This window comes from Nelusetta ayraudi, unplaced genomic scaffold (genome assembly GCF_046127955.1).
Source record: "Nelusetta ayraudi isolate G7.1 ecotype Tasmania unplaced genomic scaffold, CSIRO-AGI_Nayr_v1 ptg000011l, whole genome shotgun sequence".
NCBI lineage: Eukaryota > Metazoa > Chordata > Actinopteri > Tetraodontiformes > Monacanthidae > Nelusetta > Nelusetta ayraudi.
In genome coordinates, this window is record NW_027466061.1 from 13,525,820 (window position 1) to 13,550,972 (window position 25,153).

Consider the following 25,153-nt stretch of genomic DNA (forward strand, 5'->3'; position numbering starts at 1 on the left):
TCAGAGGTCTTGCCGAGGCATCAGGATACGTTTGAACTGCAGCACATTAAAACTGTGATCAGTAATCGCTATGACTACTCAGCCATTGTTGGATGTTTACGTGTTTTATAACAATAACCAATGCTATTTTTTAGATAATAATAACAGAATTTATATAATTTCAAATACTTTGAACTTGAAAGCAGCGAGTGTGTTTCTTAATTTGAAGAGTAGAAGGAAGCAAACGTAAAAAATAAATAAATAAATGAATAAAATTAAAATAAAAAAGTCGTCAGAAAAAGAAATACTCAAGTGAAGTACAGATACATGAAAAATCTACTGAAGAACAGGAACGAAGTATTTGCATGTCGTTGCTTCCCACCTCCGGTGCACAGCCCCCACGCACAGCGCACATCAGCCAGAGGTGTTGGGCATCTTGCTCAAGGACACTTGGCCAGGACTGCGTGTTATTGATGGACACACAAGCTCGGTGAAGAAGATGTCATCTGAAACTATCTGCTTACGGGACGGGGCTCGTTTGCCACCAGGCAGCTGTTTCACAAGGAACGGCCGAGTCTCTGCCTTCAGCCCTCATGCACTCACAGGCGGTCCCAGCGGCGCATCTGCCATCCGCCAAAGCAATAATGAGCGCGGCTGAGTTTATCGATCACCGTCACCTTCCGGAGATGTCACTGCCACGAGCCTCGTGTTGCTTACAGTTTGTTTAGGTGAGTCTATGCAGCCCCTCCAGCAGACTCCTGGACGCACTGCCTACGCCGCCCCTCCCTTGTTCTTCAATCCTTTAATCTCTGCGAAAAGCCAGCGTGACTTCATATCCCTGAGTCATGCTGTATCACGCCAGTCTTTTCTCCCCTCATCTGCTTTTCTCACACGATGTTTTTCTGCCCTCGGTGTCTCACAATGCTCGTCTTCCTTCGGGTTTCCTAACACCGTCAGCAGGGGGTGCTGCTCTGTTTTTTTAACTTGCTTTTTGGACCGTTTGTTCATTGAAGCCGTCGCGCGAGGAAATTATTTATTTATTTATTTATTTATTTTTTTTTAATTAATTTATTTATTTTTTCTTAAGTGGAGTTCTGGATCAGCATTGGCGCATTTTGTACGAACCCTTGAACAGCCCCCCCACCCCCCCTTTTTTTATCTGTGGTATTTCCCTATCTATATTGTCATAAAGACCCTGTTGGCACTTAGTCCCATCACTATAAATAAAATAGATCTTGACTAATCAAAGAATTTCTTTCTGCCCACTGAGCTCTGTGTGAATTCGATTATCAAGCTTTGCCAATCACCGATTTGGACACAGCATTTTATTTATTAATTTATTTGCTCCTGCAGGGCTGCTGCTTTCCAGGAAGTGATGCGTGCGACTTAGATTTTATACACCGAATCAGAAAATCCAGGGCAGAAAATGAAGAGACACGCGGACAAAAACCACACATTCCAGAAACAAAATGAAGACACACTCAATTACAATGTGGGCAGAGCCATTAAATGCCATCTGTGGCCTGAGGCTGAGTTGCTGAAACGGCGTTGAACCTGCGTCTTATCCCTGACAGATACTGGGAACCTGCGACAGTGTGCAGTCTGTTTGCAGTGTGATATTAATCAGAATCGGGATGTGATGTCAAATGTACGTCATCTGACTGCAAGGTCTCCCAAGATTTATTGCAATCCGGGTTGGTTTTTATGGGGCCCGTGTGACGAAAGTCAATAACAATACCACAGGATGGCCGTGGAGTAACAATGTAACTCCGCTCTCTCAACATCCATCACTCTGTGGAGTCGTGTTAAGTAGGTCTTTGGTGGCAGCAGGACCGGGGCAGGCCTGCGGTCGTGGAGAGGGGCTTCTCTGTGTGAGGATGAGGTTGGAGGAAGGGAGCTCGACTGGAGCTTTCACCCATCCTGTGACTCAGCAATTCCAGAGCTGCGTTTTAGTAAATAATCCTCTCCCACCGTTTCTGCTCCCTTTCCCCCTCATCCCCTCTGCCCTGGTTGAACCCCCGCGCCCGCCACACTCCTTCCTTCCTTCCTCGCCGTTAATAATTTGTCTCATTACTTAATTGCTTTTTGTGTGTAAAAATAACATCTCATCATTGTAATGAGTCTCGATTAGAGCAAAAGAGGGACAGCAAATTTGAGAACTCATCATCACTCATCCATTTTGTTTAACTGCCCCGAATAAGGTAGCGGAAACATGATTAAGTAGAGTTATATAGTTCATTTTTTTTATTTCGTTTTTCTGGTAAATAAAACAGGAAAAGGTATCACTTTAAGATCCGATCTTCAGTTGAATGTCCCACACTGACAGCTCTCATCTGTTTAGTGCAGAGACTCACATCAGTGGCACGTTGCTGAAAGCAGAAAGACAGAGAGAGAGGGAAAGAGAGAGAGAGAGATGCAGGGACAGAAATAGACCATACTGGGATATCTGAGGAGAAGGGAGAGGCCCTGGGTATTCTGCTATCCTAGATAACACAGACTCTCCAGCAGGGCATAGTGGAGAATTAGCGCCAACAGAGACAAAGAGGGGCGCAAGCGTGCACTGGGTCACGCACTGAACTTCTGACTGCGGCAGTGGTGGTCTGATAGAAGACAGAGAGCGGACGGGGCGAAGGAAATTAGCTTCCATGTAAAGCCGATTAGATTAGGGAGAGTCCACAAGAGTCATGGAGACGCTGGAGGAGGCCTGTGAGCCTCAGCGGGAGAGCACGTGCCCTGGGTGGAGAAAAGGGAACCGTGTAGGAGAAGGTGCTGATCACCACGGCTCCCGACTCTATCACTCGCAGCCATGTCGGAAATTTGTGTTTAATGTAATTACTCACTGTTTTGGTGGTTACACAACGTAAATACTGGCATGAATGGGCTGAGTCTGATACAGGTCGCTGTGTTCAAAAAAGCTCCTGGAATCCAGATGTCTTTGAAATCTGACTATCACAGAAAAAAACCCACCTTGGTCAAAGAGTATTGATGCTCTATCACTTAGTCAAATTTCTCAGTCTACACACACATAGACACAAAGCAATGAAAAATATGCATATTTTGCCATCAACTAAAGCAGACAGATAAAGTCTGCTGAAATGTACCACCGTTCTGGAATAACTTACTTGGCTTTGGAGCTACAAGAAAAAGTGTGACAGAACTGGGTGTTATGGTGACTGACAGTCGGCACAGCCCTTGGCCAGCCAGATCAATAGTTCCACAGCTGCTGATGTATAGTGGCTTCAGTCGTCTTTGTCCTTCAGATGTGAACCTTTCTGTCATTGAAAAGCCGAGGGGATGCTCATCTCCTGACCCTGTTTACTTGTTTTGTTGCTACGAGACATGACACAAGGGATAATTGGTTGTGATTTTCATTTTTTCTGGTCATTTGTACATGATCCCTGCTCACCTTTCCGATGATGCAGGTCACAGTTTTCCAGATAAACACCCAATTATTATCACAATTAAAATATATCCGAGTTACAAGCTTGAAATCATTATAAATGCAGAATTAATACTTAGCTAATCGCTTGGACAAACGCACAAATATTTAAAACGTAATGGGGAACACCTAAAAGTAAACAAGTGATTTTGGTTAATAGCTGGTATAAAAGTCCACTTTAGAATAAAACACAATACATATAGGGCGGTAAACTTCATAAGGAGAGTCAGCTACGTCTGAGGCAAGCAAAATATGTAAGGTAAACATTTTGCAAGGCGGCGATAAACAGCATAAAACAAAGCGTAAGGGCTCAGCCAGCACTTACGGTCCGCTGAGTCCTTCAGTACACTTTCACTGTATGTTTTCATTTCTTGACAGGACATGCACAGGGTCTCCTGAGCACCCTGGGGTGCTCTGCACGGAGGTGATAGATGCTGTGGGCTTTCTCCGTCCTCCTGATATTAGGCCATTACTGCAGCCATCCACCTCACACTCTGTGGGCCGAGATGCCTCAGCACACAGTCATCAATCTCGTCTAAGGCCGCTTAAAATCACCACTGGGGAGATTACAGCTCTGCAGTGCTAGATTCTACAGCAGCAGCATATTAGTGATAATAGTCACATAACGAAAGACAGTGCAGAGATGCCCAGACTGGCCAAAAAAAAAAAAGCTGAATAGCTCTGTAAAAAAACACATTTTCCTCACATATACTGATTTATCTGGAAACTATTACTCTATGCTCTTCCCCAGTAGTTTCATTTGAACAGCTTAAAGGTCCAATATTATGCAAAATCACTCAGCGTTTCCAAAAAAGTAATGTGTGCCTCTGGTCAGTCAACAAACATAAATGGGGTGCAGTAATTGCTTTACTGCGACCCCTCATAAGGGCTGCACAACATATTTGTTATCATTGCGCTATGTAAAGTTTAAAAGTCACAGAGACCTTGTGGAACCGCATCACATCATATTCACATGTTGTTTCTGTCCGTGCTTTGTGTGACAACATATTTGGCCAGTTGGATGGAGTCTCACCACACTAGATGGTTGCTGATGTTACTGGCAAATTACTTTGCAGGTGCTCAAAGAGTGATCAGCTGGCAGAAAGGAAGAAAAGAAAATGTTTGCAGGGGGCATTAAAAAAGAAACGTTATTGTCATCCAATCGAGTTGGTTCATTGTCAGTACGTCAACTGTCGCATGATGGGTTTCTCTCGATGAAACCATGTTGCTGGACTCCAAATGGCAATGGCTTTTATTCAGTATATGTACAGTCAAACAACTAGTAGTCTGGTAGTTCAACTTGTAATTCAAAGCAAACCATGAGCAAAAACGTATTTACACTGTGTTGTTAAGTCACTGTGTGAGTCTTACCACCATTCATCATGTTTGTCCAATATCATCATCATTTCCTGTTATCGCATTATGCTGGCCAACTAACCAACAACCGTTAAAACACGCACCTCTCTAATTTAATTTATGATGACATCACACAGGGCACCAAGACCTAAAACCGAAGGTTAAATATGCTCCTCTCTGGAGATTTACAGGGTTGTGAGGCTGCCCCACAGGAGTCCATGGTGAAAAATAATAAAGACCGGGAACCGGTAATAATGCATGGGTATAATAAATGGGTATCATTAACTCTGATGCCAATCCTGTAAGATTTACTCAAGTTTGTTTGATGAGGCTGGCGCTGTGCGATGCACACTAAACGTGTGGACATAAATCTTTTCCTCTGCCTGGACGGCTCGCCCCTCTCTGCCCCTTCATAGTTCTTGAGATATTACCATTCTCTTTATATGCAGAATACGAACAATTTCAACAAATTAGCCAAAATCTAAAATAAAGAATCTCTTGTCTCCCAGTGTGAGTATGTGCGTGTGTCTGTGTGTGTGAGAGAGTGTGTGTCTGCTCTGATGAATGGCCACAGTGGCTCTGAGCACAGACCTTGACAGAGCAGAACAGATGAGATGATTCAGAAGCCAAGGCATTGTCCTAGCTCTCATCACTTCAGCCGCCGGCCCAGAGCAAATATTATCAGTGGAAGTCGATGATGGAGCGAAGCCCTTTGTCCCTGTCGCAAAATCACACGTGGAAAAAGTATAAAGGCCTCAAAGGTGAGGTGGATTCCTTCTTCTTTTTTTTTGTTAAAGATATAACGAGCTGTGACTGACAAAAGTCATCTCCTCAGTGGTTATTTTTTTCATGAGTTATAATTCCCTTTGTCCGTGTTTTAGTGCTTTTATTTTCACTTCCCCTCAATTCATTTCCTGTCAATGATGCTGCGGGCAAGTAATGTGCAACGTTGCCGTCCAATCTGATACTGTGAAGTGAAGTGAAATCTAAGGTGATGCTTCTGATTGCAATGCCGTGCATGTTATTGGTTTATTAGTTTTTAGGAAAAAAATCAACAATAAAAGCATAAAAAGCATTGAATAATCTAAGCTTTGTCACAAATTGCATACTTCCTTTGTCCTTTGTACGCCATGAATACATGAAGTGTCCATATTTCCTAATGTCTAGAATGTTTTGAGAATGTGAACAATACCCTGGGTTTTCACTTCTCGGTGTGAACACACTTTGCATGCTTATGCACTCAAAATGTTAAGCATTGAGTTGAAGAATATGTGATATGTGATATGGGATGACAGCTGATCATAATGAGAGCAATAGTATGAGACTAACTGTCAGTCCAGCACCTTTGGAGTGGGAACTGTTGCCTGTTCAAGTATTGCCAACCAATAGGGAACAGTTTCTGTAAATGGTGCCAAAGTCCAAGTCATTGTGTGCGATCTCAGAATGAATCCTGCAACGGGCACAGTAAAGCCCAGCAGAGACACTCTCAGCCCTGCCTCCATTTTCGCTGTGACGTGTTTGTTTTCTATCTCACAGAAGTGGGTAAATTTAATGACAGGCTGCTGCTGCAGGCTCTGCCCTTGTTTCTTGTGTTGCCCTTTCCCACCCCCTGCTTTTCCCCCTCCACCTCACTGCTCATTACATTACATAATTTGTTGCAGTCAGCAGGTATACAGTAGCCCTAATGTATCACAATTATGGTGACACTCGTGATTTAGCCTTTTTCCTGCTTATTTGGCTGTAAGGCAGATCACAGCAAGTGCTGGAACACTTACGTAAATCTAAAAATGAATGAACGAATTGGAAAGCATTGAAACACAAAAAATTATTTTATGTTGACGCACATTGCATAACAAATTATATTCACAGATTCTTAGGAATTTGGCATATGTGAAGTTTATTCTCTGCTGGGTGTGACATTGTGTTCCCTGCCCTTACATCCATGGGTGTTTACTGTTAGGGCTTTGTTTTATGTGCTAGAGGTTGGCACTATTGTAAGACAATTTGATTTAATCATTCGTAGAGCAAAATTTAAAATTCCATGTACAACTGACTCAATGACTAGGTTTAATTAAGACAGAGTCAATTAAAAACTGCTGTTTTTTTCCCACCACAGTCAGATGTCATGCAGGGAACTTATGCCACCAGTGGCGGGATTAGAGCCTGGCTGGCCAGTCACATAATTTATAGGCCATGTGTCCTTGGATGAAGACCACACAGATCAGTCAGGGAGTCTTTTAGTCCCGGGGAAAAAAAAAACAACGTAAAATGAATCCCCACCCCTCAGGGGGCAGCAGATAAAAAGGGCCCACAAATTCAATATGATTTGTGGGCTTTTTGTTAATAAGATGAAAAAGCTTGTAGAAGATCATGTGACGTCGTCCCTCCCGTCTCGTGCCATTTCTCTCTCGATCATTTCAGCCTGACGCACTTCCCACTTCCTCCCAAGTCCCCTCGTCCAGCAACTGTGATGTTACTTAGGCTGCCTGGGGCTGTAAGATGATTTACTGTATCTGTCTTTCTCGCTGTGTGTGTGTGCATGTGTGTGTGTGTGTGTGTGTGTGTGTGTGTGTGTGTGTGTGTGTGTGTGTGTGTGTGTGTGTGTGTCTGTGTGTGTGTGTGTGCCTGCGTGTGTGTGTGTGTGCCTGCTCACTGACTCATTCACGGCCTTAGAGCTCGAACCAAATGCTAATTCTGGCATTCAGATTTCAGCTGCGTTCTGGAGATGTGCTCCAGTGTTGTCAGACACAGCTAAAGGGAGCTCCGGCATGGGGAAAACATGCGGGCAAGGGATCAAACATTCACTGTGTGCATGTGGGTGTGCATCCATTGTGTGTGTATGTGTGTCCATTAACTCTGAGTTTGACCCAAAGCATACGCAATTGTGATTGAGGCTCTGGATCAAGAGTTGCACCTTCCAAAAGGAAAATTTGCCATGGTTCTTACTTTCCATGGAGACAACTGGTTTTAAAAGAGCATGGTCTGCATGTCAAGTGACTTGAGATTACTTTTTCATCATATGGTGCTGTAACACTTAGATTAAGGTGGCTTTCACACCTGAATCGTTTTGCTTTGTTCTAGGTCAATTTGCATATTTCCCTTGGGTGCTTTGTGTTTACAATGCATTACGGTAAAGCGGTCCACAGTACCCAACCTCACTGGGCCCTCCCTATGCTAGTGCATTGTGGTGCTGCTCTGCTTTGTGGCGCCGCGTCATTGCAACTTCGACAAAATTAGTTGGGTCTACTTGGCGCAGCAAGGATGTGAAATTACTCTCTGAAATTCGGCCAGGTGGACGAGTTTCCCAGACGTTGGACATTAAATGAAAAGGTTGAACAGAACGCTCCATCAACCAGCGATGCATAAAGACAGCGATACGGGAAGGTGCGCGAGCAGTTTCCCCAAGCTGACAGGCAATCATTTACTGTCTGTTGCCAGGCAGAACATATCATGACTCTTTGTTCCAGTTGGTTGTGTTCTCACTTGATGAGACCACCTCTGCTAGGCACATCTCCGCTCGCTTAAGCCTCTGTTCCACTAAAATTAGCGGGATGTCACCATGTTTTTGGACGCGGGACGTCGCGGAAGCAATCGGCATTGAGTTCCGTGTCCAGGCACCAAACCCAGCGGGGTGTCACCCCCGCCGGCAAGCTGCACCCCCTGCTGACGTCATCGCGCTGAGATCCCATGATGAAGCGCTACAGAATTCAAGAGTCCGGCGGTGGCCAGTGTTCTTAGTTGTTGGCCACTTTTGGCTGTCGTGGAGCGATGACGTCGTTCACGCCAGACTCGAAGCGGCGCGCACCTCCGCCGCCGCTTCCCGCCGTGCAGCGATTGTTTCGGCGTCTGGTCCGTTTAGTGCGCGAGCAGCGGGCGAAACAGCCAGAGGACAATGGACAATTATCGAGCGCTGATGGAACGTGATCGAAAACTTTTGGATCAGTACTTGATATACGCCGCGACTGGCGCGATATTATGATTTAGCGCACGTTACGCTCAACGTCACCCCGTGCGGCAGGTAAAAAAAGGTGGCGTTGTCCCGGGTGTCCCAATTCCATTGCACGCCGATTGGTGCGGAGCCGATCGGAGCCGATTTCGACCCTGGTCGCTTGCCGGGTTGTTTGACCCGTTTTGTCGCGCGACAGCCACCGCCACCAAATGCCGATTATTTGCACAAAAAAAACACACAAAAAAACACGTTTTTTTGGCCATTGTAACTGGGGCTTAATTTTCTTTCTAATTAGAGTGCCTTTTTGGAGTTCACACATATCCTATACGAGCAGAGCCAAACTGTAACTGGGGAGGAGTTGAGTGGAAGGGGTGTGCTGGGAAAGCACCCTGAAAAACAAGACCTCTCTCCCGCAAAATGGGGCGACTACTGCGCAGCACCGTCAAGACAAAACGAAGTGGGAGGCCAGGAGGGAGGCAAAAAAACAACAACAACAAAAAAAAAACTTAAACGAGGCTAAAAAAGCTGAGTGCCCTCTGGAGGTAACAACCCATTGGGGCTGGTGGCGGGGGAGCGGTGCAGGTGCAGGAGATGCTATGATTAATTGAAATAGGACACAGAGAGGGACAAAGCAGAGGAGCGGCACTGCAGAGGGAAGGAGGTAGAGGACAATCTTTGACCGTATACAGGCTGAAACTATACACTCAGACTGCATACAGCCGCACAAGTTGGTGTCCGATCAACCTGCAGTCGCTATAAGTACATTGCTTCCTCATTGAATTACAATGAAATGGAGAGAGGTGGGGGGCACAGATTCTGCGTGTGTGTATGCCTGCATGTGTGTGTGTGTGTGTGTGTGTGTGCCAATAAAGCTAAAGAGGGAGGGAGGGAGGGAGGGAGGGGGGGAGCGGACATTCTGTCATGTCAAGGTAAAGCTACGTACGCGCACTGCGGATGGCCTCACCCACATTTGTACCAGCTGGATGTAGACGTGAACGGTGTGAGGCTCTGTGTCCGAACCTCACCTTGCCTGTAATTTCTAATCTCTCCATCTCGGCGTGCCGTGCATAATCATCCAGTCACACACACACACACACACACACACACACACACAGGGGCGAGTGTGTGTTCTGCTGTGTGTGTGTGTCTAAGAGAACCAGACGAATAAAGAGAGAGAGAGGGAATGGGTGGGTGCTGCTCTCAGGCTGAGCGAGTGTGTCCTTGGACTGACCTCGTCTCTGACGCACACACACGCGCGCGCACACACGCGCGCGCACACACACGCGAGTGTCTGCGCGCGCAGACATTTATGCAGACTCTTGCCAATGCTTCGGTTCACTCTACCAGACAAAACTAGGGCTTGTATGTGCATGCACACGTGCCAAGGTGCAGGAATAAAATACACTCACCACCCCACCGTGTGCGCGGATGCACACGTGCGCGCAGCATGCACACAGTGCAAAGCTCTTAGACGGAGCTCAGACATCTCATCAGGGATGCGGCAGAGCCCCTGTCTGCAGAGAGAGAGGGGGAGATATTTCATCTATGTGGGGGAGAACAAAGGTGGAGGGCTTCCTGCATGATTTACAACACTTGGTTTGTGTGTGTGTGTGTGTGTGTGTGTGTGTGTGTCCGTGCATGTTTGTGGCTACCAATCCTTTGAGGTGTGTCAAATGTTGCGCCCAACTGCACCCAAATACACATTCCAATCAATAAAGATACAAGATATATAGTCTAAAAAAAAAAGTCCACACAGAGATGTAATATGCCAACGCGCTCATTTTTTTTTTATTGCACAACAATGTATCGTCTTTTTTTTATTTTTTATTTTTTTTACGAACGCTTAAACGACATTGCCACTGACTGACAGACCAGCTTATTGAGAGAGACCAGGGTGTGGCTCTGTGTTCCTCGGCCAGCACAGGTGGTGGACAAGACAGCCTTTTTCCAAACGCTGGCTCAAATCAGCCCCCGTGGCCTCGCCCTCGCAGCTGTGCATCGCAGTCTAAAAGGACTGGATGGCGGCAAAACATCTCCAGAAGCTCAAGTGTCTCCCTGATCCTTTTGAGATTGATTTGGAAGTGCCGCGTCTCCAGCTGGGAGCTGATTTGTTCCCGGGTTCCAGACATCAACTTAGACAGAGCTGGCGTTGTGAATATAGTTAACTTATTTTTTTCTTTCCCGCCAAGAGCAGAAACCTGGCGCAACCTGAGGCGGTTGCACACCGGCCTCCAGAGATAGAGGGGACACATGCTGTGTCAGATATCTGTGCTGTTGTCCACATGGTGCTGGTAAAGTGTGTCTGGATGCCCACACCAAGCTATGCTACTAAGTCTAGGGATGTGCTCGAGTCATGTCTAGGAGCATTACAGTGTATACATTTTTATATTTGTCTTAAACAGGTAGAGTTGTGATCATGTGACACTTTCCGGCTTGTGCATCTCTCTCAGCATCACATTGGTTTCAGACCCCGACATGGCGTCGTATTCTCGAGTGGGACCAACTTTTTAGAAGGAAAGGCACAGGAACAAACACACGCACGCACAAACTCAAGCACACAACACGGAAAGTCCTGAAGCAGAAGAAGAAGGCTTAGGTAAGCTAAGCAGGCTACAGCAGCTACGACACAAAGGTTTAACTCTTGGACTAAATGAAATCATTATACAGTAGTTGGTACACAACAGTGTCTAGTTTTGAAGGTCCCACTAGGAATCGTACAAACAGCTCAGCATAGATAAGAAAAACACAAGCATGCTAATATCTGTCGGGGGCAACTCAGTCGGGAGTCGAGCTTGTGACTGCTGAGGCTCTTGAGCCAAATACTGGCCAAGAGGGTTTCTCTTTTAACACCAGTTGAGTGTGCAACCAGCATCAGACTTTAAAGACCTGCACAGCAATATGGTGCCATAAAGTATCCTCCAGTATGTACACAGCCATGTTTTTGTGTGGGCATCTCCACAACTTTTTTTTTTGTTTGTTTATAGCATTTTATTTCTCCTCTATGCAGCAAGCAGTTGATCTAAGCTAACGTCCAGACTGCCCCTATCCACCATAAGCCTGTCAGAGCCCACCCTCTCACTGTAGAAAATGTTTCCAATGAAGCTGGTTGTGATAGAACACAACAATATGCTGCACATCTGTGTGTGTACCATATATACAGAACATGAGTAGAGAGTACAGCGCGCATGGTGTTGGAAGGCTCAAACCAACGAAAAAAATGTGCAATTTTGTGTTTCCCCAAATCTGGGGAAATTATATATACTGACATTGTCATTTTAAATTCAGCAGTACTAGTTTTCATCTAATTTTTTTGTTTTGTTTTTACATATATTGCAAGTTGAAAATAAAAACACATATTTGCATTTTTACAGGCACATACATACCACAAAAATAGACTATGTGGAAACTAGATGTACTAGGCACAAGGTATATACAGTCCATGTGCACGAGGCACATTGCAAAAACAGAACAAACCAAACCAACAGGCAAACAAAATGTACAATAATTGAAAGACACTTTTACAAAACAAAAACAAATAAAGAAAATAATACCCTGATTTGCTAACATATCAACACCAAGGCATTCAGTACCCTTAATATCTGGTACAACATGGAGGAGGTTGAGGACTCAGGTACTCTCAGTGACTGTCAGTCAGTGTCAAGCGAGTATGAGGGACGTCAATCCCACTTCAAAGCAAGGTCCAGAAGAAGAACCATTAGACAATCGCACTTTGAACCCCCGTCATCAGGCATATACAGCACAATATCACACACACACACACACACACACACACACACACACACACAAGCGCACGCCGATGGTGGCCAACCAACTGGACACGCTTATAACACAGACACAGAACAGGTAACTGACAGGGGTACGGTGGCGGTGGTGGGGTAGTATCAGCCTCATGGCCGAGGGTTGAAACAGAGTGATACTGATCAAAGTGTCCAGGACGCCATCCTTCAAAGCTGGAGAGGCTTGTACACTAGTGTCTTACTGAATGGATGCAGTGGGAGTAGAGACGGTGCCTGATATTGCCTGAAACATTAGCTCTTTCACTCTTCTTCTTCTTCTTCTTCTTCTTCTTCTTCTTCTTCTTCTTCTTCTCCTTGCACTTTCTGACTGTGGACTCTTTCACATGATATCAGCACAGTCCCGGTAGCAGCTTAATAGGGCAAAACTCTGGTATCAGCACAAAGGAACAGGGGGGAAGAGGACCAATTGATTGCACAGGAACAGCATTGAAAGCACACAACAGCTATTGACTCTAATGGATTCGCTTCATTCACAATCGCATTGACATTTTGGCATGTACCTTTCCTGTAGGAAAAACAAAATAAAAGCAATAGAAATTTTTTGTTGCTTGACAACGCGGGCTGCAGCACTGTGACCATGGTTATGACAAAGAACAAGGTTTAGTGCAGGTGTCAGATCTGATTGAACAGAAAGTGAACATGTGGCTACTATGCAAAACAACACAAAACAAAACAATGAGCCAGTTTTTTTTTTACAAGCTGTAAAATGAAGCCCTTGGATCAAAAGAAAAAAAAAAAGCAGTTACACTTTGTTTCAATCTTAAAACAGCTACATGGGGGTCAAAATTAAGCGGTGGTGCTGGTGATGGTGGTGGTCGGGGAAATAACACTCCAGGGGTCTTGTTTCTCCAAGCCAATCAAAAATTCAAGGGGAGTGTTTCCAGCGCGGCTAAATCAACAAGTTGATTGTGTGAGTCGACGCAAATCAATGGGACGCCACACTTGGCAGTCGATGCATCCCTCTAGAAAGGGAGCAAACCTGAGTGAAACGTCCATCGCATGGATTTTACAGTTTGGCTCTGGATCGATGCCTCCAGCTGGAGAAAAGTTGGACTCTGCAGCTCTTGTTTAACGCATTAATTCAACTGCACTTTGTGTTTTTTTTTGTTTGTTTTTTTTATCTCAATTGCATTTGCTTTCTCGTCTTTATTGTTAACCATTGCTTCTGGGCGCTGCGACTGTTTTAATCGAGCAGAGCATTGATTTTAATTTTGATTACAAGGTTGAGGTGAAACAGAATGTGCTTTAACTGCACGTCCTCTGCGCTCACATCGCATCAGACCAAATAGATCAAAGTGGTTACGCTCACCTCTTCACACCCCATTCTGCCAATATGGTATTAATAAAATAAAGCCGTGATGCTCGATAGTGAGCAAATGGGGATTGAGAGATACAAAGTCCTACAGGATAAGATACAACATACAAGTTCCATCCAAAGAAGCACTATCGAACCTAAAAAATAGATCATACAGACATTCAAGCAACACATACAGCAAAATGCCCACAACCCAACTGCATCATGAGAGCCTCTCCAAATCTCTAACTCTCTATTTACATGGCAGTTTTTAATCTGATTAGCGTCCTTCTCATATGGCATACATTCAGCAAGAGAAGGCTTTGCAGTTCAGCTGAATCGGAATAAATATGTACCCACGACTGCACCCTAACCCACAAAACCTGAACTGGAGAATTGTTTGGATCGAAATGCTGAGACAGTGTCAGCTGGGGAGATTTGGGTACGTGACAGTGGCATCACAACTTTGATATGGTCCAATGGGTGAGAAGCATGGCCATGTGCTGCTCACCTTCTTCTCCTTTTTTAAATCTATAAACATCTCTTAAAGTGACATATTAGTAGAGGATCTGATTCGCTGAACTCAAAGCACATCACTCTAAACCAGCATTTTACACTTTGGCCCATCTGATCCAAATAAAATGACACTGCACGTCCTCTCATTTCCTCAAATATTTTTGGTTAAGGTAACAACATGGTCACTGGATTACAATACCTCAGGTGAAGCCACAATAGCTGCTGGATTCATTAAGATTTCACATTTAAAAAAAAAACAAGAAAACAAAAGGAAAAGGAAAAAGAAACAAATTCACTTTCCTGTACAGCATATGTATAGATATTTATATTCATATATATTTATATATAGGCGGGGTAGAGTATTGCAGAATTATATTGCATGTGTTAATCAAGAAAACCTAGACAAAAAAACAAGCAAGTATACAGTATGGGTTGTTCACAAATGTTTCCTCTCGATAAAGCTCGGATTATTTCGCCACCTTTACTATCAGGGTTACAATCAGTACGCCGACCAAACAACTGACCGCCTCCCGGATGTTAAAGGAAAACAGGTCAGCACATCATCCGACCAATCACGCTCGACAAAGCAGTGTAACGAGTGTGTGTGTGAGTCCATTCTCTGAAAATAGAACCGGAAACGTACCGACAAACTCATGCACACACACTTACACCCACATATATACGTACACACAAACCAAATATATGGCTTCTAACGTTGAATCAAGGCAGTTAAATAAATGGCATTTTTCTATGTTTCTTTTTTAGTTGATACAGACACAACCGGACTTTGTGTTCAAGCTCAACTTTGGTTTTTGGGTAGATACAATGAATATAATATCCCTCCGTACTTTTTTCACCAATTATTTACACATGGATGTAAGATCGACCAGCGGTCTAAAACACTATTTTCACTACCATTTTAAACAATATGAAGAGCAATGTGTTCTTTTGCTACAACAGCTTATACGGGGAAAAGAAAATTTACACTCAAAACACATTTTTAAACACTTAAAATGTCATTGTCGTGTGACTTCAAGTCCCTGATTTTCATTTTTAAGTCCAGCTCCCGCTAGATTGCATTGCATGGATTCTACACAGTATGCAATAGTTACATTAATCATACTTTTCTTCATAACTTTACAGTAAAGACAGCGATATACAGTAGGTGTTTGGAAGCAGAGTGTCAGGGGTGATACTAAGACTAAAGGTGCTGGTACAGTAGACTAGACCAGTTCAACCTATAGTTATATTAGTTTAATTGTATAGACTCTTCCTAGCCAAAGTATCTGAAGTCTCTGAGTTGCTCTTTTCCTTCTGCTGACACCAGCACACAGTGCATCCAGGTTGAACGACTGCTGGCGCTGGCGGTAGGTGATTGGTCACATAGCAGACTGAGAGATCAGCTGGACTGACCTAAAACAAACTGATTCTCCTACAAAAAAAGGCCTCTTTCCTGAACTCTACCAGGGTCACAAGTTGGAAGACAGCCGGGACCTGGCAGAGTCTAGCTCTGGAAGGCTGACAATTGAATCTTTCTTAGGAACTCCAGAGTCTGGGGGTCCTGATTCAGCAGCTGCTGCTACTGCCCCCATTCCAGTAGGTCCACCAGGAGGGGGTGTGGAGGCAAAGGCCACCCTCTGCTGAGCTCCCGTCGATCTCCCCACCCCCGAAGGACCGGGCAGGCTAGGATGGGAGGGCGGAGGGGGGCCGATGGAGTTGTTGGACGTGTGAGTGGATGTCGGTGGGCTGGGGGCTGCCGAGGCAGCTTGTAGGGTTCCCTCCTGGGGGAGTGAAGGCTGGGAGGCAGACAGGGCCCGGGTATCCTGGCTCAGGCTACCTGTATGGAGGGAGTGGGTGCTCTTGTGCGAGGCAGGCCTCTGCTGGGTCTGTGTGGGACTGGGTGCGTGGTGCTGTACTAAGGACAACTGAGAACCAGAGGGTCCTGCGCTCGCCATGTACTGGAAAGTCCGTCCTGGAGCTGCGAGCGGGCTTTGGACGGGCGGGCTGGAGATTGCAGATCCAAAGGCCCCCCCGAACGCCTGAGGCGGCTGAGACTGGAGAGGAGACATGGACACGGGGCTGGCCAGGTTCTGCATCACCTGGAACCTTCGCACCATACGCGGGGACTGCAGAGTTCCGGGACCCACCAGGGGACTGGCCATCTGCGGGCAAAAGCTCATGGCCACGGCCTGCTGCAGAGTGGCGATGGCTGAGCCCGACTGAGGCTGGCCCGGGGGGGCAAAGATACCGCCGATGGAGGGTGTCATGGACATGGCCCGCGGGCGCTGCAGGTCCACCAGCTTCACCATTTCACGGTCATATTTGACAATCTCCTGGATCATCTCGTTCTCCTGGTTGTTGAAGACGCCCGAATTGAGATCGTGCTGAACTTTGTGCATCAGAATGGAGTTCTTTTTACCTGCCGAAAAAAAGGGGGAAATGGATTTACAGGTAAACAGCTGTAAAACAACGCGTGCCCGAGAGGACAGGGACAGAGAGGACGGGGAGAAGATTGAGGGCTAAATAAATGGAAACAAGAGGATTTAGAAAAGGTGGAACAATATGGTTTAGATAAAGCACACAATGTCCTTCATAGCAGGTACATTCTCCAGCAGCACAAGGCCACAGGAGAATGAGTGCGTCACCCTTTCATCTGCTATTCGACTCGTGTGTCATTGTCACAGAACAGGACAGCTCACATTGGTTCCTATTGCGCCATGAATATATTGCAAATACATTCATAACACAACAGTGTTGTGTTATTGTCTGATCTTTGTTTTAGTTAGGAGGAGCTGTATGCAACTTGTAGAAATTGGATGCATGGGTTTTACCTATGCGGTCCAGACGGTCGATGGCTACAGTCTCGAACGCTCGCCTCATCATCGGGTATTCTTCCAGCACCTCATTGAAGTGGTCGACAGACAGAGAGTAGAGTCGGCAGTACGTCTCCGCTCGCACACTGGCTGTTCGTCGACCCCTCGTCAGCAAGCAGATCTCTGAAACAAGACAACGAAAGGGAAAAAAGAGAATAAAAGAAACATCCTTAAAAGACAGAACGGAAACTGAAAATAACCCAGACAGACGACTGCTTGTGAGCCAAAAGCTGTATCCCACCTCCAAAATAAGAACCGTCTGAAAGTTTCATAGCCAGGGTGCCCTTGGTGATGACGCTGCAGACTCCATGCTGGATGAAGTACATTTTCTTCCCAATGGTTCCCTCTCTTATAATGTAATCATGCGGCTGGAACACCTCGAAACGCAACTTGGTCAGCATGGCCGTCACAAAGTTTGGCTCGGCGTTGGCAAACAGGGGCATGGATGCCACCAGCTTGCGACAGTTGAAGTTTACGATTTCCTGGCAAGGAACATGGGGACAGTTGTTTTTTGCACAGCCACAATTTAGGTCGTATTGCAAAAAATAAAAAGAATTGTGTTAGTGTCTCACCTCTCTGAGAGGCTCGCTGAGCTCCCCCAAGATGCTCTCTTCGTCGAACATCTTGCCCTGGTATCGGTGCTCGTAGTAGTCGTGGATTTTCTGTCTGAAGTCGGCAGGCAGCTTGTGGAAGGACATGTACTGCTCCACTTGTTTGTACTGTGATGAAAAAAGGTTGCACTGTGTTAACACGGCGCATAAATAATGTTGCGTAATTTCCATTGTCTCAGCGCAGTTCCAAAAAGTCCCAGTAGTTTTAAAGGCTGAGGCAAAGTGATTAGTGTTTTTCTCTCTTCTCTATTTTTCGCCTGACAATAAACTACCTTTTTTTTAATTATTTATTTAGACGGGACTGTGTACATTCATGGACATGTTCACAATACAGAGTATTCTAAGCATGTAAATATACCAGAGCTAGCTCATTATTTATTGGTAGTCCCCAATAAATAACAAGAAAATTAAACATTCACATTTAGGCATCAGAAAACAACAAGGGCATCCGATATATCATCGCAGGGATACCATATTACCTTTGAAACAATACAAAAAGAGACAGGACACACATGTAAGATGTCATCTCAGAGATAACAAAAGTTACAGACATCACGGTTAATGCACAGACAAGAACCATTCATGAAACAGCTACTCTACTCTATCCTAGATTGCTAGAAATACAAGGTCAAGAGCATAGTGCTAAAAAATCGGAAGTTAGCTAAAAAAGCTAATGTAAGCAATTTTGATTGCTTTTGAGCCACGTTTTAAGATGGCTCTTAAATGCAGCAAACGTGGAGTTTTCCCGAATAGCTAATGGCAGTTTGTTCCAGCTGGCACAGCCCTTGATGGACCAGGTGTTTTGTGCCAGAACTGATTTTCTAAATCGGACTTCACAGACCCCTCTAGTGGGACATAAAAACGTTTTGTGACACAAATTTCAGAAAAATGCCCCCTTTGTGATGCCACAAAGAGCACTAAGAACTCCCCCTCGGCCACTCAAGCTTCTGATGCAACCTTGTTTTGTCTCCTTCTAAACGCCTGGGAGGTTCAACACAGCATTTTTATTAGCAGAAAGCTGAAGTTCAGTGTTTGTGAAGGAGGCTGTAAACACAGGGCTAAATGTTCTAGCTAAATATATCAAACAAATGAGGCTGGGGAGTTAAAAAAAAGATAAAGATCTGCAATTCAGATGAACCTTGAGCAGAAATCAATGGCATGAAAGTTTTTCTTGTGTTCATCATTAAACATATGCGATAGAAACAATGCAAACAGAAACTGCTGATTCAAGAATATACACAGTCTGACTGGAAAATAAAGAGTCTTTCAAATATTGTTCTAGGGTGGCCCTGTGATAAACTGGTGACTTGCTCAGGGTGTCACCCTGCCTTCGCTCTATGATAGCTGGGATAGGCTCCAGTAGACCCCCGCAACCCTGAGTGCAGGAAGAAGCAGGTATTGAAAAGGGATGGATGGATGGATGGATGGATGTTCTAGGGCAGGCATGAGCAAACTACGACCTGGGGGCAGTATGCAGCCTGTTAAGCTTTTTAATCTGGCCTGTCGAACTTTATATATATACATATATATATATATGTATGTATATATATATATATATATATATATATGTATATATATATATATATATATATATATATATATATATATATATATATATATATATGTGTATATATATATATATATATATGTATATATATATATATATATATATATATATACATACATATATATTAATAGAAAGCAAGTGATTAAATAGCTGTATTTCTTCATTTTTTCAGTGTTTTAAGAGTCATTTCAATAAAGAGCTGAATACTGTGGGGCTTCAAAGACACTTTTTTTTAAGGCTATAGTTCATTTTCAATTGACATTAAAGCACATGTTTTCGACATATCCCATGATGTATTTCTTCTTCTATGAGGTGGGTCACCAAAACACTCCATCCATCTGCTCCTGCTCCGGCCCCTGTGTCACATTTTAGAACCTATTGTGGCCCACCACTCCAGTTCTAGGGTGAACCATCATCAACACAAATTTTGTCACGTGCAGGCAGACATTCCCCAAATGTCCACCGGAATATATCAATCTAATCATCGAGAGAAAAAAAATCAAAGCAAGACAAAGGGAACAATACAAACAACGGTTCTGTTGCTATGTTCCAAATGAGAGACCACAAAGGAACCAGGAGCTGCTTGGTCTGACTGCAGAGAGGCCCGGCGATGACAGAGGTGGTTATAAACAGTTACGAGAGGAAACAGGGGGTTTCTCCTTGTACTTTACTTCAAACTTACTCGAGCAGAAAAACCTCGTAGGATGCACAGCTCAGCCCTGCACTGATAAAGCTGTCCGGAGGAACGGCTTTGAGAGACAGCTCAGTCGGAGACTGATGGTATTGTGCACTCACAACTTTGAAGGACTGAGAGAGTCATATGGCCCAATTCCGTCAGTCTTAAAACTTGACTGTTTGAAGGACAGACATCCTGGATACAGCTGTCAGGTAGAATGTGTTCGGCAGGTTTTGAACTCGTGCACTCACGCACACACACGCACAGACACAGACTTCTTGCAGCAGAAGGAACCCAGGTTGACTTCTGCTACAGACAATATTACATCGGCAGCTGTGTGTCCCAAGCAGCCCCTGAGCAAAACAATGAAGTCCCTCAGCTTGTATATTCTTAAGATCGCGCAGCTTTATACAAACGCCTGCTGGGGTTTTTTTGTTCATACACTCTGAATAGGGTAAATCTGGCAAACAAATATTGCTACATTTTAACACTTGTGTACATGGAGAACGTCTTCGAGGGCAAGAATTCTCACAGTCCTTTTATTAAAGCCGTAGTCCTTCATGTCCTTCAAGTGGGATCCAAGATGTATCACCCTTCATTTCACTCCCAATTACACAGGATGCGAGTTATTGAAGGTATGTGACAATCGCTTTCCACAACTGAATTTCTTTTGGTGCACTTGACTTGACTGCATTTGTGCTTCAAGACTGACAGGTAATAGTCAGTAGGGAGGTACATATGTTTTAGAACCAATGACCACCATCTGCGAAAGAAAAAAGACCCGATATTTACCAAGATATTGTAGGTGTTTCAGTTAGAGCCGGAACTCAGCCAGAGCTTATTTTCTTCTAATATATTTTTCTTTAAAAAAAACAAAAAACTTTGCTGAGTCAGAATGTTTGTAGCAAACATTGCGTTCTTATCTTTAAAGTATAAACCTTGCAAATGAGCATACACTTTAACATTACAAATATTAGCATACTATCATGTAACGCAACATGTTGAACATTCATATAATAGCTTGTTCTCACTGCTATACTAGCTTTGAGCTAGCTCTAAGCTGCTAACTACCCTGTAACAGCGTAGTGGAGTGAAGTGTTGTCTAAATCTGTGTAATGGCACATTAGTGAAGACGAACTGCCAAAATATTCAGCCCTACATTTCAAATCTAAACCGTGGAAACGACGACTGTATGTTTTATTTAATTCCGAGAACCTGCAGCACGAATGAGCAGAGCAAAGGAAGAGTATTATCACACTTTACCAGCCATTAGTGTGACTCACTGCCGCTTATCAGAGCTATCAATAAACCAAAACGTGTAGCATTTGAATAATTAAAGATCCACGTGAGGCAAAGTCAGCTGGGCAGGAGACAGTTGCTCTGGTGGAGTTACACAACACACGCCTCCACCTGCATGAGTGACTCTCCTTCCCGACATCTGCAGACGGAGAGTGGCCTGCAGAGATGACCCCGTGTCACAACTCTTTACACGCAGCGTGTCGGAGCGAACACTGCCGCCGGTGTGCCTTTCATAGAAAATAGAAGCCAACAATGTGAGTGGTGGTCCGCCAGCCAGGGGAAACCTTTCATTCCCCCTGCCCCCTGCAAAGAGGCACACACCGGATTCAAACACCACCCTGGACGACCGTGACTCAGTTATACTTGTGAATGAATGAGGCAGTAAAAAAAAAAGAAAAATAACTATCTGGATGAACTTAGACAGTGGCGTTTAACAATTTGATTTGTTACCTGGACCCGTATTGATCAGCCTCAAATCTTCCCAGTGATGCAAAGGAGAGGGGAGCGAGAGCTACACAGGTGAGTCACAGCACCAACATTAAAGAAAAAATAATCATCTGAATAGGAAATGCAATGACATCAATTTCCTGTCACATCGATAACAGCGAGTTTTGCAGCAATTTGCCTTCTTGAAGCTCAATTTGTTTTCCAGTGAGGGATCGTTTGTGTCTGCCATTCCATTGCATGGGTAAACCTTCATAATTTGGTTCATGTTTAAATGTACATTTAATTGTTTTGTTTGCAATAAATATAAGCAGGGGATCACTTCTAAACTCTGCCAACTGCAGAGTAAATGTTCTAGAGCTTCAGTAAGAGGCCATTAAAAGGTGCAACACCCAGTGTTTCATTCAGGTGAGCTCAACATAGCTTGTGCAATCCCATTGATTGGCCAACACTTTGTGACAAGTGGGAAAGGGGTAAATGCCTCTTTGGGGTCTTCAGGTGGGAAACTTGCTCCAGTGGTGTTTCACTTTCTGTGCTTTTTAGAAACAACTGTGGTTGTTAATGCCTGGTTTTTAAGCCATTTCTAAAAAAAAAAAAAAAAAAAGTGCAGAGAACCTGATGACCAGTGAAGCTACGTTTAATTAGCGGCCAACAAGGTATGTTGTGTCCGTCCGTTGCATGTATTGTTGTCACGTGTCTCCGTGAGAGCTTTCATTTTAATGGAAGATCTGTTTTGATTCAACTTGCTCTGTGGTGAATCCAAAGAACAAGCCTTAGTTAGAAAATGGGATGGGTCAAACTAACCAAGCCTTTGTCTTCAAAGAACTCTCAGATTTTACTTGGTCTCTCATCTAATTTGCTTTCCTCCTCTGTCTCCTTCCCACTTTTCCCTGGACCACTCATCTCTTTTTCGACTCATTCAAATTTAAATTTTGGCTCACCCCGAATGGCAACGTGGATGTATAATTCATTTACTTAATTCCCTGAAAAATCGCCTCATTATTGTGTGAAGCAGCATCACCAAAGAGAAGAGGATCAGATAGCGGTAAGCCAGTGCCCGTCTTGTCTCCCTTCAATTTGGAGATGTACATACAGGCGGGAGCAACACACTGTGGGGTCTCATGCAGTACAAAGTCTCATTAAATGAATCGGGGCTTCTAAAGAAACAGTGGAAATCCTATAATTCAGTCACAAGGACCAAAGCCGACTGCCTGATAAGGGTTTCATTCATCAGACATTCTCCCAACTGAAGTCATGAATATCACATGGCACAACCAAAGGAAAGCTGTTTTTCCCTCTCTCAGCCTCTCTTTCTCTCTCTCTCCTACTCTCCCTTTCTCTCTCTCTCTCCATTCTTGTTGGTGTCAGTGTTGTTGTAGACGCTGGCTCATGAATCTCTTTGGCCACTCTGCAAAGTCAGTCTGGGCCTGGATAATTGGAGCGATCAGCGACAGGCAGTCTGACTAAGAGGAGACGGATCACTGTTGATGGTGGTAGCGGCTAAAAGGGGAGGAGGAGGAGGAGGTGGAGAACAGGTAGAAAACAGCCTTTCATCCTGCTCCTGTCTGCCTGTGTGCTGACTGAGGTTACTTTCTTGCCATTAAGAGGCTGATTATTGATTCCAAAGTTGCACTCTGTGTTGGTCTAATGTGTCGCTTGCATACGTTACAGGGCATCTGTTGTCCAAAGGTCTTTCCATTTATAGAGTAAAACCAAACACTGACTTAATGTGCAACTAGTCCAATCAGTGTCATAATGAGGCTACATATTGTACATATATTGTACAGCCAATAACCATCAACCTCTGGCAGTTTCTTTACATTGACATCAGTTGGCTCCTTTTTCCTTTTCACCACTTACTTAATTAATAGGACTATATGTAATAACATTACATGCATTGTCAGATCTTTGTTTTTGTTTGAGAGTCCAGAGGAGTTTCCTTGCACGATTACCTGATGATTATGATAACTCTACATGCCTCAACAAAATAGAATATTTAACACCCTGTTTGCAGTTGTCTAGAAAAACCACCCAGTTTTAGTTTCTTGCTAAAAGTGATGTGTTGTTGGACCTTCCACGTGTATGAAAGTGGACCAAAACAAGGCAAAGAAGACTCAGAGGGGAAAAACAAACACCTCATTATGAACCTGTGGGATTTACAGGGGATGTCACAAAGGGCTGCTTTCTATAATTGAGTATTTTCACACACCTTGTATGGAAAGTGGAGTGAGTAAGGAAAGGAAAGGATGGACCTTTCTAACTACTGGGGAGTTCACTGACAGAGTAGAGATAAGATTGCCCTGGTAAAGTGAATTTAGCATTCTGGGACCTTTTGTAAAGTGAAACTGCCTCTTTCTATCCACATTTATGTTTTCCACTGTTGGGTGTACGCGTGCTTTGTTACTACTTATAAATAACTCATAAGACTCCAAATGCACCAATCCAAATGCTCCCTAAATTTAACCAGCACGGATTACGTGTCTGACATTACTGCTGGGCCGAAATGAAAACCTCAACACAATGCCAGCAGGCTCCTTGCTGGGGCTGTAACACGACTTTGCTAACACTCCCCGAATGATAAAAATGTCACTCACACTCGAATGTAGAGGCATGGAAAATTCACACAGCAGCATCAGCCTCACAAGCGCGTCTGGCACTTCCCTTTGCTCACTGTGCCTCTTTTAGGCTAAATAAACACTTCTGCTGCTCTAATGTTAATCCTCACAGAGCTGGAGAAGAAGAAAAAACTTTGGAGCTGACAACTGGTCAAAAAAAGGTTTTGGGGATATGCACTTTACTGCTCTCAGCAGAAATATATATAAGTATATATATTCTCGGAAATGGCTGGAGGCGGCTCATAAAAACGTTTAAAAATGACAATTGCACGCAGCATTATGAATATATTTCCAAAGTAAAGGGCGGCATGGTTCTCACTCCTTAATCTATCGATTAACTGAAAAACGCTTCAGGTTCATAACTAGACAACTTGTCAGGGCCATTTAGTTATTTTGATTATGTTGTGGATGCATGTAGCGTGAAGTTCAAATGTATTTTTAAAGGTCCTACATTTAGCAAAGCTGACTTTACAAAGGTTATCTAAAAGGAATATATCTCTGACAATGAAATCCAAATAAATGACAAAAGCCCATCCTTTAATTCTTGTACTGGGTCCACTTTGCAGAAAGTGTATTAAAACATTCAATTCTGGGGGGGTCCTTTGTGACATCACAAAGGGCCCAGCTATCTCCCTTAAGTTAGTACCACACCCATCCAACTGTGAAAACCTTGTTTCGTTTTGTTTTGTTTTTGCATTTTGAAAAATACAAAAACAT

General features: G+C 44.1%; 1 protein-coding gene across 1 annotated transcript in view; it reads right to left on the reverse strand.

The window, feature by feature from the left end:
* Positions 1–10,511: 10,511 nt before the first annotated feature.
* LOC142885068 (potassium/sodium hyperpolarization-activated cyclic nucleotide-gated channel 2) overlaps positions 10,512–25,153 on the reverse strand; it is a 30,964-nt gene continuing 16,322 nt past the window's right edge. Inside the window, exons 5-8 of the mRNA XM_076021173.1 lie at positions 17,797–17,943; positions 17,466–17,706; positions 17,183–17,347; positions 10,512–16,770 (exon numbers count right to left, since the gene is read on the reverse strand). Coding sequence (XP_075877288.1) covers positions 15,821–16,770; positions 17,183–17,347; positions 17,466–17,706; positions 17,797–17,943 — 1,503 coding nt within the window. The 3' untranslated portion in view covers positions 10,512–15,820. The remainder of the gene's footprint in view (positions 16,771–17,182; positions 17,348–17,465; positions 17,707–17,796; positions 17,944–25,153) is intronic.